General features: G+C 51.4%; 2 protein-coding genes and 1 non-coding gene across 16 annotated transcripts; 1 reads left to right on the forward strand and 2 right to left on the reverse strand.

Moving 5' to 3' along the window:
* Positions 1-1,853: 1,853 nt before the first annotated feature.
* LOC122389453 (nucleolar protein 14-like) lies at positions 1,854-9,851 on the reverse strand. Of its 14 annotated transcripts, XM_043381539.1 has the most exons (13): positions 9,772-9,836; positions 9,607-9,662; positions 9,186-9,315; positions 8,547-8,743; positions 8,168-8,317; positions 7,743-7,857; positions 7,191-7,412; positions 5,929-6,965; positions 5,547-5,710; positions 5,025-5,228; positions 4,268-4,405; positions 2,422-2,577; positions 1,854-2,013 (listed from the first exon to the last, which is right to left on the reverse strand). In XM_043381539.1, exons 4-13 carry the CDS (start codon positions 8,736-8,738, stop codon positions 1,923-1,925), a joined length of 2,469 nt encoding a protein of 822 aa, XP_043237474.1. In that variant the 5' UTR covers positions 8,739-8,743; positions 9,186-9,315; positions 9,607-9,662; positions 9,772-9,836; the 3' UTR covers positions 1,854-1,922. The 14 variants fall into 14 exon arrangements, with proteins under 14 accessions (XP_043237474.1, XP_043237472.1, XP_043237476.1 ...); XM_043381537.1 differs by having other exon boundaries at positions 9,043-9,315; positions 9,607-9,840; XM_043381541.1 differs by lacking the exon at positions 9,607-9,662 and having other exon boundaries at positions 9,728-9,835.
* Trnal-caa lies at positions 2,156-2,269 on the reverse strand. The gene is made up of 2 exons: positions 2,232-2,269; positions 2,156-2,201 (listed from the first exon to the last, which is right to left on the reverse strand). It is a non-coding gene; the product is annotated as a tRNA-Leu (tRNA).
* Positions 9,852-17,703: 7,852 nt separating the features above from the next.
* On the forward strand, positions 17,704-18,899 carry LOC122389454. The gene is made up of 2 exons (XM_043381551.1): positions 17,704-18,438; positions 18,486-18,899. The coding sequence occupies exons 1-2, from the start codon at positions 18,163-18,165 to the stop codon at positions 18,690-18,692; spliced, it is 483 nt and encodes a 160-aa protein (XP_043237486.1). The 5' UTR covers positions 17,704-18,162; the 3' UTR covers positions 18,693-18,899.
* The last annotated feature ends 965 nt before the right edge of the window (positions 18,900-19,864 follow it).

The following is a 19,864-nucleotide window of genomic DNA, read 5'->3' on the forward strand; positions in this document are numbered from 1 at the left end:
AAAAAATGTCGAAATATACAGAATTTGACTTTTGATTACCTCCGATGACCTAAGCTTAGAAAAAAAATTGAAGAAGTTTCGCCATTATTTTCTATGCTCTTTCGGAGCCGCCTACCGCTTGCCGCTACGTGGCCCAGAGGACAAGTTTTAAAAGAGTTTATCCCCTCCCCCAGCAGAGCGTAGAAATCCAGGGCAGCGGGGCGCGGGGTATTGCGTGTTCCACGTACATACAATGCCTGTTGATCAATCATGACTTTTTGAAATATAAGTTTGTCACCCTTGGCCGTATTCACAATCATGGGTTGAATGAAATTCAACCCTGAGTGAAATTCATGTGAGAGTGGTAACGCAAGTCTTATATCGAAAAACTTTGGGAGACGGGATAATAACTGGGATTATACAATTATATATTATCCCGCGCCCGCCCGGTGCTCCGCGACTTCCGCGCCGGGCCGGGGGAGGGGGTGTCTGAATACCCCCCGTCTAACTCGGTTCTTGGGCCACGTAGCGACACGCGGTAAGCGACATTCGAGAGAGCGTCCAAAATAATGACGGAAACACTGGGTCATTTTTGGGTCAGGTCAAAAGTCAGGTCGCCAGAGGTCATCAAAGGTCAAATGTAGTCCATTTCAATAATTTTTTAAACTGCCAACGGCTAATTCGGGAACCAATAGAGCTACAGCGCCGCGGAAAAGCGCATTCGATGGCCCTTTTACAGACCTTTCTGAGTAATGCTCTCAGGTTTGACCTCAGGTCAACGGTTTAGCCTCCAGAGGGCAAAAACTCTCAAAATAGCCGTTTTCACGAAAAAGGGTTTTCGGCAATAACTTTTTATTCAAGCAAGCCATGATAACATTTTTTCAAGCATCGTGTTCCTCTCGTCGATTCGCGTTGAATGAACTATTCGTTAACATAAAAAGGTCATTTTAAAAATTTGACCTCAGATCAAGGTCATGACCTGACCGTAAAGGATCATGTTGCATATCAATATCAGTCGATCCGTGTCGTCTAGCTGAATACATATGATGTGTTTTCGCCGCTCTAGAACGTCTCTTATCAAAAGTTATAGCAAAAAAAAAAACTGCTGGCGACCGTTAATGACCTGAGCTGACCTCAGGGGCACACAGAGGGGTCACAGGTGCATTTTTCCGATTCAGTGTCATGTTTACCTGTGAGCCGATGTTTGAGAGGGTTTTGAACACCATTCCTCCAAACGACACGCATTTCAATTTTCTTTCTTTGACTTATAACGGAAAGGTCGCAAATTGACCTGACCTTAGGTCATCGATATTAAAATTCCGAGATATCCATTTTGTACATACTGTTACTTTTATCAATGGCTGAAAGTTTTAAGGCGATCGTTCAGTCGGTGTAGCTATGACGAGGATTAAAACTTTTCTGGGGTGAGGTCATTTGACGTGGCCTGGTGACCTGACCTTGAGAGCCCTGGGTCTGAAATTTTCACATGTGCGGAAAGGATGCATGAACAGGTGTGCCAAAAACGGCGGCGCATCTGCGAAAAACCGTGAGGGGTGTTCAAACACCCCCCCCCCTCCCCAGCTCGGCGCGAGTTATTCTTCTATACACTCGTTCACCAATTTTATTAGAAGCCATTGGACACCAAAGACGTTGTGCCAATAGGAAAAGGGCTTTATATCAGTGACAGGTAAAAGATTTAATAGGCACCAAAATATGAAAATCCCAACCGAGGACGAAGAGCTCAAGCGTCATACATGGATAAAAGGTCTGCGAGGAAAAAAAAAGCGACGCCCGGGAATAGCGTCAGGAGAAAACTTACGTTTGTATCAGCGGAATTTCAACAAGTTACTTAAAATTACAATATAAATACTTGCTTATTCGGTCATATATTGCATTCCAACATCGCAGAGCAGAGGCAGGCATGGTTGGCATAGTGGCAGCGCCTACTTTTGTCGCTTCATTCTCTTGAAGTCGCCCTCTTGATCGGCCAAGGAGGACATCAGCGCCTGCAACTTCCTCTTGCGCTCGTCGTCTCTGCAATAACAGGTAGAAATTCCGTCAAGGATTCAACACGGATTCAATGACAGCATACAAGAGCTTTGTAAAGCGTGTAAAACCCTGCAGTGCAGGTGGAAACTGGGTGTTCGGGCTTCAGCAGCGCCAACGGAAAAATGTTTGTCAGAAGTGGGGTTCGAACCCACGCCCGCATTCGCGGACCAGAATACTCTCCCGCTACCGGCGGGAAGGGAAACCTTGAGTCTGGCGCCTTAGACCACTCGGCCATTCTGACAGGCCCAACACAGTTACAACAGGGACATGAAAATGGTATAGCGATTAGCGCTATCGCCAGCGAAGTTGCTAATGTCGCAGATATTGTTATAATTCGATATGGCCATCTAAACCGACATTGAACTTGAACTGAACCCGGCCCAGTCTGCTCACCTGGACTTTATGTCGGCCAGTTTCTGGCGCGCCACGAACGCGTTGTCGCGGCGCACCTCCCGAATCGTGGAGCGCATCTGACGCTTGTACTTGTGCACCAGCTTGTCGTGCTCCTTCTTCTCGTGGGAGCCCGGGCGGCGCCGGCGGCCGTCGAAACTGACAAAAGAAAAACGTAACGTCAGCCAGGTCAGGTCAGGTCAAATCGATAAATCAAGGAGTGTGAAAAGATAATACCACACCGTTGGAGATCGAGACTAAAGGCGGGAACGATGAACAGATAAAAAAGCTTGTACCTAACTAAACTTTAATTAAAGGGACCCTCCCACATTCAAAAAAGTTAATGAAATGGCATGAAAGTGATGTCGCTCGGTTCAGAAAGAGCGAAAACGAATATCTACCAAATTTCATCGGAAAATATTGACCGGTTATCAAGATATTAGACTTTTACTTTTGCTTACTTTTTGGGATCTCCGCTGTTCCCAGCGACTCTAAGTGAAAGTGCGGCACTTGTTGCGCGCAAAGCAGCATATACCACCGCGTGCTACCAAACGTTTTAGTAAAAGATTTCAAATCGTTAGATCTGCGCTGACGTCACACATTCAGACATTCTAATTCTCACACATTCTAATGCATTAGCCACTCTGAATCCAAGTGCTGCAACTTTGAAATTAGATATTTTCGATTTGAGGCATTTCTCGATCTTGTGAGTGCTCAAACCGGTAAGTGCAAGCCAGGGACCCCATTTTGGCTATCTCAACTCAAATCTAATGTTAAGGTGGGATGGTCACTTTAAATGAACGCGTTTTTCAATGGTGCCTGGAAAGACGTTTTATGTTTGGTTACGAGCGAGCGAGCGCAGCGAGTGAAGCGAAGTCTTTTCAATATAACGGAAAAATCTCGGCCCGGCCCGGCCCGGCCCCGCCCGGCCCGGCCTGTAACGCTTTTGAGAGGCTTATATCTCAGCAACCGCTGGAACGATTGGCCTGCGATCTTTTTTTGCTGGGTAGCCCCATCCCTTCTACCCCGTAATTGACTACTTTTGATACATCTCGGTGACCGTCGTGGCACGTGCCACGTGAAAAGTCAAGGGTGTTCAAGCTGTTTTGCAAAAGTAGTGATTTTGAGAGGCTCATATCTCAGCAGCCGCTTGGGCGATTGTCTTGCGGTAATTTTTGTAGGGTAGCTGCATCCTTTCTACCAAAGGTCTCTTGATCTATGTGAGTGACCCCCACTGCACGTGCAAAATGTAAAAAGAAGAGGTGCCAAATTTGTTCCCATTTCAGTAATTCGGTAATTACTGGGGCGATTTCGCTGAAACTTGGCATACAGTTAGGCACCCACCAGGCAATGCATTCCCATGTGTTGCGGTTAGGGCGCTACTGCACGTGCGCACGTGCAGGGGGCGTTTCCAGATCTCGAGAACGGCTAGGCCGATTGCGCTCAAATTTGGTACACGGTTGGGGACCGGTTAGTAGGGTGCCGTGCAAAAGTCATTTTGGACCCCGTTTGCACGTGCGCACGTTCAGAATGCCGCTTCCAGATCTCAGGATCGGCTGGGCCGATTGCGTTCAAATTTGGCACACCGCTAGCGACCGGTTAGAAGGGTGCTTTGCACAAGCCCGTACGAAGTACCCTCTCGCCCTTCCGCACGTGCAGGGCTCACTATATCGCTCTCTCGTTCTTCGCCCAAAAGGCGTTTTACTGGTAACTTAAAAGAGCAGTTAGAGGTACAAAAGTCTAGTATGATAACAATAAATCAACAAAGCAATTTTAGCAAGAAATGAATATTCAGGACACAAGTCTGTATAAAATAAAAAGAGGATAGCTCGTTGACATCACCACTCACTTTTCCTCGATGGCTGGCTCGTAGAGCCGGAGCGGCTTGGGGCGCTTTTTGTTCTTCTCTAGTGTGGTTTTCTCGGCGCTGATGGCGCTCAGCGTCTTCAGACAGGCCGTCCACTTGTTGCGCAGAATAGCCGGGTACCTGGCACGGAAGGACGACAGGCCGTGGTCATCTGGATAGGACAGACACAGCAGCGCGTTGGAAAAACACTGCTTATGGGTCAATGTGTCCGGGAAATGTGGTAGGATGGCCAGTATTCTAGTTGCTCAAGGTTGACACCTTGAATAAATCTTATCAAGTCATTCTGTGGTGATAATGCCATCATAAGTGGCCCTGTGAGCCTTTTCCTCCCATACACTTTCAGTGTTTAACACGTATTGCTCTACATTACCGGTGCACTGCACACAGTCCATCGTCTAACGTCTTCCTCTTACCACCAGTCCCGTCCCGTCCCGTCCCACTCCCGTCCCGTCCCGTCCCGTCCCGTCCCGTCCCGTCCCGTCCCGTTCCGTCCCGTTCCGTTCCGTTCCGTTCCGTTCCGTTCCGTTCCGTTCCGTTCCGTTCCGTTCCGTTCCGTTCCGTTCCGTTCCGTTCCGTTCCGTTCCGTTCCGTTCCGTTCCGTTCCGTTCCGTTCCGTTCCGTTCCGTTCCGTTCCGTTCCGTTCCGTTCCGTTCCGTTCCGTTCCGTTCCGTTCCGTTCCGTTCCGTTCCGTTCCGTTCCGTTCCGTTCCGTTCCGTTCCGTTCCCGCTCCCTGGCTCACCTCCTGACATCCACGGCGGCCATCAGTTGCCGGAGCGGCCCGAACAGCTCGGCGGCGGCCGGCAGCGCGCTGTGCCTCTCCGCCAGCTGGCCGGCCAGCGAGGCGGCCACGTGCAGACACGAGAGCCGGTCCGAGTCGGTCAGAGGCGCGTCACTCTGCACAGAGGACACCGAGAGAGCCGGGTCGCACGGCGACTCGGAGCAGCTGCCGGCCGGCACAGCCGGTCAGATAGGGTCACAGAGGTCACAGTGCGTCAGAGGTCACCTAGGAGAACACAGGGTCGCACAGAGACTCGGAGCAACTGCCGGCGGCCGGCACAGCAGGGTCAAAACTGGGTCATAGCGGGACACGAGTCGTAGTGGTTATTGGTCAAACAGGGGCGAATGGGGGCTCGAAGAAGCTGAACTAAACGCAATGGCCGTCAATCCATAGACGGCTACAGAGTGCCGGGCGGCTTTGGGAAAGTATCACCGGGGAAGCTGGGGGCTTGACGTCTCACTCCAGCACATAGCGGGGTCTCACTTTGTCTCGAGGTGCAGTAGCGCGGCGCTCGGCCCCTGCGGCTGGTGCGGCAGCAGCACGTGTCCGGCGAGGGCCGGCTGTCGCTCGGTGGGTACCGCAGAGTACAGCACTCCCTGCAGGAAGGCGATCGTCTCCGGTACCAGGCGGCCCGACAGGCTGGTGAACTGCGCGGCGGAACCAGGCGGGGGCCGGTCAGAGCTCAGCGAGCGGCGTCAGGCATCGTAATTCAAAACGAACTATAAACAGAATGACATGGGGTTATCAACATCAGAAACTACCCGACCGCCGCAGAGTACAAAAGGGTGAGGTTAGGTCCGTCCTAATAACTAACGCACTCATCAATAAGAGGATGGAGACCGCCGCACTGATCGATTTAACCCACCTCAGCCAGCAGCGAGACGCAGAAGAGGCCGGCGGTGAGCTCCCGCCGGCAGCGGACCGGGCACTCGGTGAGCAGCTGGCAGAGCAGTAACATGGCCGGCATGGTGACCGGGTGGCGGCGGTCCGAGCTCGGGAACAGCTGGCCGCAGACGCGCAGCAGCAGCAGCGTCTCCAGCCGCGGGAAGAGCCGCCGCCGCCGCCGCCGGTACGCCGCGTGACAGTCGCGCAGCCACAACACCCAGCAGCGGTGCGCCGCGTCGCCCAGCTGCTGAGTCAGATCGTACACGACCGGCACGAGCGCGTCCAGCGCGCGCAGCGCCACCGCGCCGCAGCCGGCCTCACCAGTGTTTCCTGAACCGCCCGAACGGTGGCAGCACTGTCCCAGGTAGCGGAGCAGCATCTCGTACAGCGTCACCAGCTGCGCCCGATTGGCCGGCGACAGGTTCGGGGCCAAGGAGGTCACCAAATCAGCGACGTGGCGCGACTGATCCAGCGGCAGTTTGGCGCGCAGAGTCGCGCTGAACTTCTTGAAGCCAGGTAGTTTGACGGAGGGCGGCCGGTCGGAGGTGGCCTCTCCCTCCTCGCCCTCCGCCTCCTCCGCAGCCTCCCGCTGCTTCTGCAGCTTCTGCTGGCGCTTCTTGGCCTGCCGGTTGGTGAGCGGCTCGTCGGCTGCCTGTGACGTCACCAGCAGCTGGTCGCCGACCAGCTCGAGCCGCTGCTGCGGCCGGCTGTCCAGCACGAAGCCGTCGTCCAGGTCGTCGGCGCTGCGGTGCACGGCCGGCCGCGCGCCGCCCTCCTCCGTGTCGGCGCGCATGCGCTGCTGGCGGGCCTCCTCCAGCTGCCGCAGCCGGGCGGCCTCCTCTCGGCGCACCTCCTCGTCCGTCTTGGTGCGGTCCGAGGCGCCGACGCGCGGCTCGAACGTCAGCAGACGCACCAGCTGATCGTAGTCCTCGCTGGGGGCTGGCGCCGAGGCGGCGGACTCGCCGGACGCGGGAACGGGACTCGACTGGCGCTCGCGCTCCTCCCTCCGAGTGGGACCTGAAAGTCATAATAGAGGCTTATAATTGTTGTGAACAGGCATAAAACGATACAAATACTTGTTTTTATCGTGAAAATCTTCCACATGTTCAAGTAAAATCCGATACACCGAACCAAGAACAAAGTCGCAAAACCAACCGACTCTGTTTACACAACATCAGCACCCAGTTGATCCTTGCCGATGCTGCTTAGGCTAGTCCACCCTTTTCTCCAGCGTATACTCACGTATAACCTTGGCCTCGGTGAAGATCTTCATCACTTCCATGAAGCCGCCGTCGAGCTGGTCAGTCATCTCCAGGGTCTCCTCCAGCGCCTTCCTCGCCTCGTACTTGCGCAGCTTGCTCTCGGCGATCATCTTGTCGATCCACTCTTTGCGACTCTGCGCCGGCTCGGAGCCGCCCTTGGACAGCAGGCCGCCGCCAAAGTGAGCAGACTTCACAAACTCGGCTGTCGAGGGCAGAGACACGCTCGGGTCAGGGAGTTCGCCAAATCAAACACCAGTATGACGTGACCACATCATGATGAAGCAATCTTAAGTGAGCTAATTATCAATTCACATTATCATGACATGATAAAAAACAATGTGCAATGTAAAAAACAATGATAAAAAACAATGTGCAATGTAATGACGCATCTATAAATTACGGCACGCTGCAGTCTGGGCCTTAGCTCGGTCTCCGCTCGCAACAACACTTAACAACGTGACAGCCTCCAGTGCCGATCTTCCCTCTCGAGATATCTCTCCCTCCGGCACTGCCCCTCCGGTGCCGACCGTACCTCCCAGAGCGTCGTCCCCTTCGTCGTCGCTGCGCGGGTCCTCGTACTTCTCGATCTCACTCAGCGTCTGTCCCATGTGCGTCAGCTCGGTGTTGTCCTCCAGGTTAAACAGTGTCTACGGGACAGACGGCGCGGCGGTCAGCGCGTGAACTCACAGGGGGCGTAATACCGGGCACCACGCTGGCAGGTAATTTTACTCACGCGTAAAAACAAATAACTATGTTTCATCTAAACACCAAGCTATAGATTAATACAAAAATGAATTAAATGAGTTGAATTGATCATATCTAATAAGTAAGAAGTTCCAACATTAGGAAATACGCAACAACATAGATTTGGTTTGCTTGAGTGACGACTACTTTTAAGTTTGAACCTAAGCGAATAAGCTTTTCATTGTTGCGAATACGATGCATTATCACACTGACCTGCTTATTTTGCTTTTTCCGTTCGGCAGCAAATCTTGCCGCCAGTCGATCTTCCGCGGACATGCCCTTCGTCTTCTCTCCGATACGGCGGTCGACAAATTCATTGGACTTGGTTCTGGTCTTCAGCTCACGCAAAAGTGTCAGCTTGCGCTAGACAAGGGAAAGGGCATATACATTAGTCGGTAGTCAGATGGTGAGCTTAAACCTTGAAGAAAACACAAAATATGGCCACCTTTTATCTTTTATAATATTTACAGATATTTTAAACTGATTTTTCGCAAATAGTTGTTGCATTTTTATGAGTAAAATCAGTTTTATTTATTTTGCAATAAACATTTCATCTAAAAATAAGTGAGCGCATAACAAGTTTTCCACCAACCTTCTTTAGAGCCTTTGCTTTGGAGATTCCTGGTTTTCCCCTTTCTCCAGGGAGATGCTGGCCAAGGACAGAATGTTTCTGCTTATTAAAATGGATTTCAAAGGGGTTCAGCCTTCCATCCTTTGTTTTAATGCTGGTGACTTTTTCTGCCTGGCCAGCAGCCCTCTTCACAGGTTTCTTTGCTTTGGCCATTTCTTCTGAAAAAAAAAAATAGTCAGGAAGTGAGGAAAATATGGGTTCAGGCAGATTGAGTGTATTGACAAAGTGGATGAGCATCAACAAATCTCATTCAAAATCCCCCTAAAAAACTTGTCACATGAAATCTCCTGCAATATTTAATATATGCAATAAATATCTGACAATACCAGCAGCTAAAGATAGACCATGGATTAGGTTCATCCATGGATGGACTGAGACACTGAATATTTAATAAGAAAAAAGCGCAGCATATGAATAAATAGGTAGGAACCTTTAACCTCAAGCTTAAGGTATGTACCTGGTCAGTAAATTCACCTACAACATGTCTACACTGCCGTCTCACAACCACTAAAGATATCCACAATTTCAATGGAACTTTATTTTTTTAAACTTGCTTGGTGTAAATAATTTAATGCTAGCAGAATAGATTCTTTTAAGTGCCTTTAATGGATCCATAGTGGGACCTGATGTCCCTAAAGCCTCTCCCCTCCTAGCAGAAGCAGGGTCAACAGATGAATCTTGTATGGCCAAGTGTATTGTCTTCTAGAAGAAGCAAGTGAGTAGCATGCACCTGCAAATGAGTCATCCGTCAGGGCAAAGTCATGCGCGCAGGCAATCAGGATCAGGAAGCAGCGAAAGGTGGTCTAGCAGCATTAAGCCCTCGGCTAAATACCTATGCACTATGCAGTATGCAGAGCGCATGGGAAGATGAGCACACACATACATGGACAGAAACATACAGTGCATGGACAAACAGGCACACACACATGCACATATCTATATGCAACAATGAGCATGCCCGCATGCTGACATGCAGGCAAAGAACACGGAAGAACCATGACAATAGTAACCAACCACTCACCAGATTCACCAGATATCAGTCATAAAGAGCTTAATTGTGTTCACACTCACATCTGCCTGTGAAAATCACACTTAAATGACATGAGTGATGACAATACAAATACAAATATCCACAAAATTACCAAAATAAATGTGACCTATTCCTTGCAGGCACGTAAATTGCTACATTGACGACATATTGATATCAATTGATATTGATATGGCCCGCAAGCATTGCAAGCATCAAACGCTAAGAGTAGTATCAGTGTTGCCAGGTCTAGAGGTAAACCTCCAGATCTAGAGGTTTTAGGGGACCGTTTCGGGGCTCCTGGAGGTTTATGAAAAATGCCGGATTCTAGAGGGTTTTCTAGAGGTAATCTGAAAATGCGAGAAAAGACAATTAGCGTCAAAGTCTCTTGAGAACTATTTAGGTACAATGATTTCATCTTATTATCCTTAATTATTGCATGCTTAAACACACTTTTTTTAACAGATTGATGGAAACGATAAGCCTACTTTTGGCTTGTTCACTATTGAGGCTCTGGCCGCCGGCTGCAGCTAAAAGTTCTCGATATACCGTGGGCACCGTGGGCATCAAGGCTATGTAAACGTGGGCACCAAAGCTATGTAAACCTGGTGCCCAATCTTTGCGCAGTGGCGATACAGTAACCAATGAGGTTTATCCCAGTAAACATGCCGACGTCGGCCCGACGTCGGGCCGAGGCTCGGCCCGACGTCGGCCCAACGTCGGTTCAACCTCGGCCCGACATCGGCTGGACGTCGGATATGCCCGCATGTTCCGACGTCCAGCCGAACTCCAGCCGACGTCGAGCCGACGTCGGGCCGAGATCGTTTGCCGAGGTTGAGGAGATCGTTTGTCGTTGGACCGACGGGGCCGACGTCGGCATGTTTATTGGGACAACGCGCCAAAAATATCAACCGGCGGCGGGATTCGAGCCCCCCAGTCGCCGACGTCGGCATGTTTACTGGGACAACACGCCAAAAGCATCAGCCGGCGATGGGATTCGAACCCCGTGTCAGTCGAACGCGAGATTATTGCGCTAACCACTACACCACGCAGCCATCTAGCTACTCTGGTTTGTTTTGTTGGGTTATGCCCTTTCGGTCTGACAAGACCATTTCAGACCCGGAAGGATCATAGGATGGATACATTGGTCTTCTTGGCGAGCACCCTGGGTCCAGTTCATATAGAGTCCCTGGTCCCATTGCTGTTACGTGACACTTATTGGAAAGGGCGACCCCACAATGGATTCATATAGCCACTCTTACACACCTGCACCAACGTTTCCCAAAGTGTCTGTACTGTGTTGTACTGTGTACTGCATAGGCGTAGGAACGTTTTCAAAAGTGGGGGGGCCAGGGTCCCAGAGGTCCAAAACCTAACCTACCCCCAAAATCCGATTTCTCCTCGGATTTCGGCCACTTTGTTTTCGCAAACATGCTCAGAGGTAAAAAAAATCGAGACAAAAAAAAAGAAAAAAATTGGTTGAAATTTCAGGGAGTCTCCCGTCCATAAACTCAAACTGATGGACGCGTTCCCCTGTCCTCCGCAGCCGTTGGCACCCATGCAAATTCCAGAGGCATCCAGCAACTTTTTCATTACGAGCAAGCGTGAAACGTGCAAAGCGAGTCTTTTCAATATACCTATAAAAATCAGCATGAACGGCCCAGCTAGGCTCAGCCAGGCCTATAACGTTTTTAAGAGGTTTTATATCAGCGACCACTGCAACTGGGCTGATTGCCTATCACTTTTCAGAGGCCGGTGTGGGACTTTTAGACGGTCTGGGCCTTCAGAGGCCAGTTTAACCCTCCACGGCCCGGTCCTATAGGTTTTCTACATACGCGCTGGCCGAGGGGGCGGGGGGCGGGTACGACCCCCCTCGCTGTTTCGCCCCAGGTGGAGCTAGCGCGTCGCGGTAAAACGAGCGTGTGCGCCGTTACGAGACGCAGAGATCGATACCCGATTTTATGGTCCTAGGTCAACCGGTGACCTCTGACACCGTTCCGTGCTTCTATCCTCAGGATACTGAAATCCTTCTCCTCCACACCGCCACCCCCCTCCGGGCTGGACAGGCAACTTTATCTCATGCGGTCTGCTCCCTTGGAGCGGCACCGCTGCTCCCGAGGGAGCGCACCCCGTAGCCGAGTGCAGTGAGTGCCTTGGGGCTGGGTGGCCTGTCCTCTGGACGGGCTCAGCCCCGGCGACTCACTAGGGTGCCTGCCCAGTGCCCAGACCAATGTCTCCCCCTATATCCTATCATCCTTCCGGCTCTGAAATGGTCTCATTGGACCGAAAGGGCCTAACCCAACAAAACAAACAAAAACCGGTGACCTCTGAGGTCAGGTCAAGTGCCTCAAGGCACGGTTCCGTTTTTGGTGAATAACTTCGCAAAAAATGGCCGCAGAGCCGCGATTTTGCCAGCATCGTGTTCGCCTCTCTCAGGCGCGTCGAATGATATGCTTTTTGTTTGGGTGAGGTAAATTTAGGGTGTTGACCTCGGGTCACGGTCAGGTCGGCGTCCCCAGGTCACGAAATTGATCGAAGGAGGTCATGTCGCATATCATTCGATTCGGCAGGTCTTCTTGAGTCCATAGGTGGCTTTCCCGACTCGCTAGCTCAATTTGATCGGTACCTAGTTATTGACGAAAAACTAATAAGACCCTTATAACTTCATAAATGACGTCGCGCAAGGTCAACATTGCAAAAGTGACGCATCGAACCTTGCAAGGAGTGCATGAAATCACGATTCGGTGTGCTTGAGATAGTTGGAGATCGATCGTTCCCGGCGCCAGAAAAAGTTTTCAGTTTATCCCCATTGACTTAGGTATACCTAATGGTGAGGTCACGAAAATGACCTGACCTCATATGAACTTTAGGAAAAATCCGAGATATACATTATACAAGTTGAGAGACTCCTATTGGATACTAGGTCCTCCAAGGTTCATTTCCCTGTGAAATCTCCTCTGGCAGTGAGGGCGTTGCGAAGTTGCGACATCTGAAGACCGTGCAGAGGTTCACTTATGACCACATGGGTCAGTGACCTGATCTGACCCGAAAATGCGGTTGGTGTCGAAAGATCCCGTTTGATTCAAAGGTCAGGTATGCCAAGCTTCAGCTCTCTATCGCCGGCGTGTTCGGAGCTATCGCAAAAAAAACCTATGGAGGGGCAGCACCCGCCCCCCCCCCCCAGCCTGCGAGGGTTAAGGCCCTCAGAGACCAGTACAGGGCCTGCAAAGGGCAGGATGAGACCTTAAGATGCCGACTTGGGCCATCAGAGGCTAATGTGGGTCCTTACAGGCCAGTATGGGCCCTCAGAGGTCAGTGTGGGACCCTAAAATGCCGGCATGGGCCGGTGTTGGACCCCAGAGGCCAGCAGAAGACCCTCAAAAACCAAGATGGGCCTCAGAGGCCGGCATCAGGTCTTCAGAATCCCGTGCAAGGCCCTCAGAGACTAATGCGTGTCCTTACAGGTCAGCATGGGCCCTTAGAGGTCAGTGTGGGGCCCTAAAAGACCGGCATGGGCCGGCGTTGGACCCCTTAGGCCAAGGTGGACCCTCAGAGGCCGATGCGGACCCTTAGAGGCCGGCATCGGGTCTTCAGAATTCAGTGCGGGGCCCTCAAAGGCACCTAAAGACTAGTCTTGGGACCCCAGAGACAGAAATGAGGCCACCAGAGGCCGGTGTGAGGCCCTCAGACGCCGGCTGGGCCCTTGAGGCCGGTTTAGGGGCCCTCAAATGAGGTCAATGTGGGTTCTCAGCGGTCAATGTGGGCGCTTGACCGCCACTGAAGGGCCCTCCGAGATCAGTGTAGGACCCTCAAAGACTGGTTTGGGAGCTGTTAATAGCTAGCGTGGGATTCTTGAGTCTCGTGACAATCGAATAAGGGCCAGAGCCCCATACGCCCATGGGGGCCCATTGGTTGTTTGGGGGGGCCAAATGATATGATGGCCCCCTGATTAGCCTTTGGAGGGGGGAAGGGCATGGCCCTGATCCCCCTCTGCGACCGCCACTGCACTGAAAGTGGAAGGGGGAGGGGCAGAAACAGACATTGCTGGCCCCCAGGCTGTTTGAACCGAGGCTGAGGCACGGTCACCCTGGCCCCCAGCTAGTACGCCTTTGACGAACTATGCCGACCCCAAGCAGATAAGGTCAAGCGTTGGTCGTTTGTATACGCATTCTCCTGCACCGTGCTAGTATTGTCTTAGTATTCTGTATTGCCTATACCTTTTTAGTGCTCGCTGTCCCGCGCCTCGTATTCAACAAAATGTTGTCACCAGGACCATGGGCGCCGCCACCGGGGGGGACGGGGGGGACGCGTCCCCCCCACTCTCAGAATGGAAGGGGGACGTCCCCCCCAAACTCATTACGGAGCGAGCGAAGCGAGCTTAGTCTTTCGTAGATAACGGAAATTACTGAGTGTGAGCGGCCGGCACGCTTTTGCGAGGCTTATATCTCAGCAGCCACTTGACCGAATTACATGCCATAATTTTCGGTAGGGTAGCTTTATACCTTCTAACAAGTGTTGGACTATTCCCGATGCATGTGCATGACCCCTTATGCACGTGCCACGTAAAAAATGAAGAGGTGTCAGTTTTGTAACAATTTTGGCAAAGAAAGTTGGCATGTATAGGTAGGTACCCACTAGGCAATGCATATTCATTTGCTACAATTGGGGTGCTGCTGCACGTGCGCACGTGCAGGGGTCGATTCCAGATCTCGAGAACGGCTGAACCGATTATGCTGAAATTTGATACATGGTTAGGGACCGGTTAGTAGGGTACCGTGCAAAAGTCAGTTGGGACCCATTTTGCACGTGCGCACGTGCAGGGTGCCGCTTCCAGACCAGAGCTCGAGAACGGCTAGGCCGATTGCGCTCAAATTTGGCACATCGTTAGGGACCGGTTAGTAGGGTGCAGTGCACAAGTTAGTTGGAGGTACCCCCTTGCAATTTCGCACGTGCAAGGCCCACCCTCTCGCTCGCTCCGTTGGTCGCCCCAAAAGGCGTTTTACTGGTTGTTATCCATACCCGAAATTTGCTTAGGCCCGTCTGTCCAATGAGACCATTTCAGAGCCGGAAGGATGAAAGAATTAGTGGGAGACATTGGTCTGGGCAGCCACCCCAGTGACCCACAATTGGGCTGAACCCGACCAATTGAACAGGCGGCCCAGCCCACTGGCATTCACTGCACCCGGCAAAGGACTATAGCTCCAGTGGAGCCATTCCGCATGGGATAGTTGCCCATCCAGCCCGGAGCAGGGGGGTTGCGGCGTGGAGGAAAAGGATTTGACTGTCCTGAGGATGGAAGAGATAGAACGGTGCCGAATCTGAGAGGGTCCAGGAGGTTTACATACTCAGTATATGGCGTGTGGGCCTACATGCATTGGTCTGACCCCTGACACCTCGGCCAACAAAATCTCCAGCTCTTGTCCGACCTGTTATCGCGGAACTGCCGATTTTTGAGATCGTGATCAATGTGTGTCGTATAACACGACTGGTCGAAAATGGGCCTAATATATTTCGTCAAACCAGCCAAGAGAGCATGACTTTAAACCAATCCGACATCGAAGTCAAAATCCGAACAATTTCGAAGACTTCAACTCGGACTCTAGCCAAAACTATCAACTCCGACTGATTTCGGCTCCGACCCCACAGTTCTGCAGTCCGCACGACACTAAATTTCCAGCTTCTAAGAAATAAGCTATACGGTTGAGAGGACAACAAAACTTTGAGGCGACTTGACTACTTCACCTGGTGACCTGACCTAAGGTTTTCTGGTATCAAGCTTGTTACACGGGCTGCAAAATCCATATTTTGGAGCAGTTTTGCCTGATGTTTTTTTACCAATTTTCGCGATTCATGCACAACCCAAAAACACAGATTGTTACTATACAACGTCCCCTCCCCCACGCGGGTATGCAATATGCATTTCCTATGCAATGTGCATTACCGATCAGATTAGTGGCATACATCAGCAATTATAGCCTGATAGAGCACTGGAGGTTTTGCCGTTTCAAATTGAATCGGACATCGGATGCGTATATAAGTAGGTACTTGGTGGGAAATCGGTCTATAGCCATACCTAAACTACTTTCCTCAAACCAGTTGTTTTGCCACAGTTATGAGTGTTTATGCTTAAAATGGTCAGAAAATAACATAATGAATATTTGCAAAGAGGATTTTATTTTATTTTTACATAAGAACTTTTCCATCTTTCGTAGAGGCTACTTATATTGCAGCGGAAGCTGATTACGCGTTGACCAAGCATACTCGTATTACGTAGTTCAAACCAGCTGAATGCTGATTGGCTAGCATTTTTCCGTAAGGGGATGGATTCCTCGGTAATGGAATGACAAAGTGTAGTCTATGGGAATGACTTCAGTCTTCAAACCTAAAATCGATACCGATATCTTTGGCTAGGTTGAGCGTTGGGCCATAAAAGCTCTTGATTTGTTAATTCTTGTCTCAGCTCAAGCTACAAAACTGTTACTTCAGTTTAAAACCCTATGTTATAAGTGGCATATTTGCTTTAAACGTTCAATACGTCGGACCGAAAAAGCCACGGTAAGAATGTCTATTTTAGGGTTTTCAGTCGGTCAGTCCGTCCCCCCCAGTCAAAAATCCGTGGCGGCGCCCCTGACCAGGACTCACAGTCTTGTCTCTGATATGGTTTCCTTCATTGAGTGAAGGAAATTGCGGCCAATAACGCTGTAGAAACTAGGGTGTGTCGACAGAGGGGTTTTTCTCACAGATTCGCGTTAGACAAAGATAAAAATTGGCGGGAGCATGCCAAAACACTAGCCCTGCAGTTGGTTTTGCGTAAAAATGCGATTTGACGAGGCTCGGGCAGGTCGAAATTACAGCGAAAAGGTCGCAGTCGACGGTGCTGCCACCTACATTGCCAATAACGGGCACTATCATATCGTTATAATTGGGGTAGTTTCAAATGAGAAATGACTTCTATTTTTGCTCAAACTGCTTAAGAAGAAATAAAACAATTCGGAAACATACATTTTTCCCAAATATCGCGTTCCATTTTTTCCTGTTGAGTTGTTAGGAAAGTGGTAAATTTCAAGGTTGACGGCTAAAAAACGAAACAGGAGGAACAGAGCAGGAATCACCAAGACGTGCGCCGCGCCGATGCTGTAGCCTGTAGATAAGGGGTGAGCAACAGAACCAGCATACCTAACGATTTTGATTAGTGATAGATATTTTTCTCTAAATGAAAGACTATTAGTAACTCAGGCAAGCCTTCTAATATAGGTATCGACAGGGTTGCGGTAAAAGGTACAATCGATGGCACATTACAATTATTCTGAGTTGGGAAACAACACTCTTCAGATACCTACCATCAACAACCTCACTATCTCCTATATGGGAGCTATTTCATCTGATTCCAGCGCCCTGAAAACAAACAGGTTATCATCAAAAATATCTGTATTAGCGCCTACCGACATATGCTGAATGACGCCATCAATACCCAACATTTGTAAAAGGTGATTCGCCACACAGCCCGCCGGCGTCGGAGGGGTTGAATCAGTGAGCCAGATTGCCAGCGACTCACCGCTGAACTACCGGGCGTAACAAAACGGACGATGCGACATGACTCAGAGATCATCACAGACGCGACGGTAAGCCGCCAACAGCTCCTCTGATGTACCTATGCTTTAAAAATGTTGGCCAAAATTTAAGATCTATGTTATCTAGTGCTAATATTTGGGTTTTCGGTTTTTCTAATTCCCTCTATTTCACGGATTGCTTGAAAAAAGCTAGAGGGTTTCTTTTTACCGATGTCAAGTGGTTTTAGTTCAAAAGATTGGTGGTGCTGCTACTGGCAACAGTATTGGCGCAATATAACCGTTCTTTAGTCACCATGTCAATAATATTGACAATCAATGACCACCGACTCTCACTGAATGTGTCTTCCTGTGTTCCGCAGGAAGCTGAGCTGTGACTGACTGGCCATTGCGTGTCATCAGTTCGGCCAGTAGCGGCGGAATACCTTCAATTAAGGGGGGCACTGCCGACTTTTGGTCCCATTCATTCCATGCAACGCCCATAGGGCTAATGTTAAAATGCCAAAATCAAAGGGGGCACGGTGCCGCGGTGCCCTCCCCGTTCCGCCGCCTATGAGTTCGGCTTGACAAGGGAACCGCGAGGTGGCAGATAGCGATATTACGTATCTGAACGAGGGTTCCGCACGAGCTCAGATGGGGCGGGGTGGGGCACGACACCTGGCGGGCTGCTGGGATCGTGCTCACGATCGAGCCCCTGCTGCCCGCCCGCGCGCCGCCGTGGGAGGTGGCCGCCTGCCCACACGTCACATTCTCCCTGGACATCGGAGCGTTGCGGCGGGACGCCCCACCTGACGAACTGCACCAGGCGGCGCAGAGACACCTAGCGTCCCTCCCCCAGCAAGCCATCTGGGTTTGGACGGATGGGTCGGCGGATGCGGGAGTCCGCAGCGGAGGAGCAGGAGCCTTTGTGGAGTGGCCGGACGGTGCAACCGACGAGCAACGCGTCCCTGCCGGTCAACTCTGCTCGAGCTTCAGGGCGGAGATGGTCACACTCCGCGCGGCCCTGAACCACCTGCGCGACCACCACCAGCCGAGCGCGCCGATCACCATCTGCTCGGATTCGCAGTCGGCCCTCGCGACGCTGAGAGAGGGCCCGGCGTCCCAGAAGACCCTGCTAGGAGCCGCCATCTGGACCGAACTAGCGGCCCTGGCCGGTCCGTCCCGCCGGATCCACCTACAGTGGGTGCCGTCCCATTGCGGCGTCGACGAAAACGAGCGCGCCGACCAGATCGCCAAGGAGGCGACCGCGCTCCCCCAGGCGGCGGTCCCGGTGGGCGTCGCTACCGCCCACCGCGCGGCCGCCAGACTGGCCCGCGACCGCACCATCGCCGCCTGGCCGGAGGGCTGGTACCGGACCCTGATGGAGAACCGGCTGCCGCCGCCGGCCGCGACGGGGGACAGATCGTCGGCCGTCGACGTCCATCAGCTCCGTGCGGGCCACTGGTCAGGATCCCGCCAATACCTTCACCGGATTGGACGGAACCCTTCCGACGATTGCCGCCAGTGCCCTGACACCGACTGTGCGGCGGGCCGGTGCACCGTGTGCCGGGAGGAGGCCACACGCCCCGGCACTTCTTCTTCCGGTGCCCGGCCCTCATGGGCTGGCGTCTCCGGATGTACGGAACGATTTTCCTGAACCCGAAAGACGTCCGCGACGACGGAGAGGTGGCGGCCCTGGCGGCCGCCGTGAGGGACCTCCAGAGCCGCACGGCTACACCGCGGTGACGCGGCTGGAGGGAACACACAACAACAACAACAACAACAGCTCAGATGGCCTTCGGTTACATTTTTCGTTGCGTCTGTGATGATCTCTGAGTCATGTCGCATCGTCCGTTTTGTTATGCCCGGTAGTTCAGCGGTGAGTCGCTGGCAATCTGGCTCACTTATTCAACCCCTCAGACGCCGGCGGGCTGTGTGGCGAATCACCTTTTACAAATGTCGGGTATTGATAGCGTCATTCAGCGTATGTCGGTAGGCGCTAATATAGATATTTTTGGCAATAACCTGTTTGTTTTCAGGGCGCTGGAATCAGATGATATAGCTCCCATATAGGAGATAGTGAGGTTGTTGATGGTAGGTATCTGAAGAGTGTTGTTACCCAACTCAGAATAATTGTAATGTGCCATCGATTGTACCTTTTACCGCAACCCTGTCGATACCTATATTAGAAGGCTTGCCTGAGTTACTAATAGTCTTCCATTTAGAGAAAAATATCTATCAGTAATCAAAATCGTTAGGTATGCTGGTTCTGTTGCTCGCCCCTTATCTACAGGCTACAGCATCGGCGCGGCACACGTCTTGGTGATTCCTGCTCTGTTCCTCCTGTTTCGTTTTTTAGCCGTCAACCTTGAAATTTACCACTTTCCTAACAACTCAACAGGAAAAAATGGAACGCGATATTTGGGAAAAATGTGTGTTTCCGAAAAGTTTTATTTCTTCTTAAGCAGTTTGAACAAAAATAGAAGTCATTTCTCATTTGAAACTACCCCAATTATCACGATATGATAGTGCCCGTTATTGGCAATGTAGGTAGGTGGCAGCACCGTCGACTGCGACTTTTTCGCTGTAACTTCGACCTGCCCGAGCCTCGTCAAATCCAAGGCCCTATATACCAGGTAGGGTCGTCCGGCGATTCTACCTTTTCGTGACGTCAGCTCGTGACGTCATTTGGAGTCAAGTCTCGA

This window comes from Amphibalanus amphitrite, unplaced genomic scaffold, assembly GCF_019059575.1.
Source record: "Amphibalanus amphitrite isolate SeventyFive unplaced genomic scaffold, NRLGWU_Aamphi_draft 000358F_arrow, whole genome shotgun sequence".
Taxonomy (NCBI): Eukaryota; Metazoa; Arthropoda; class Thecostraca; order Balanomorpha; family Balanidae; genus Amphibalanus; species Amphibalanus amphitrite.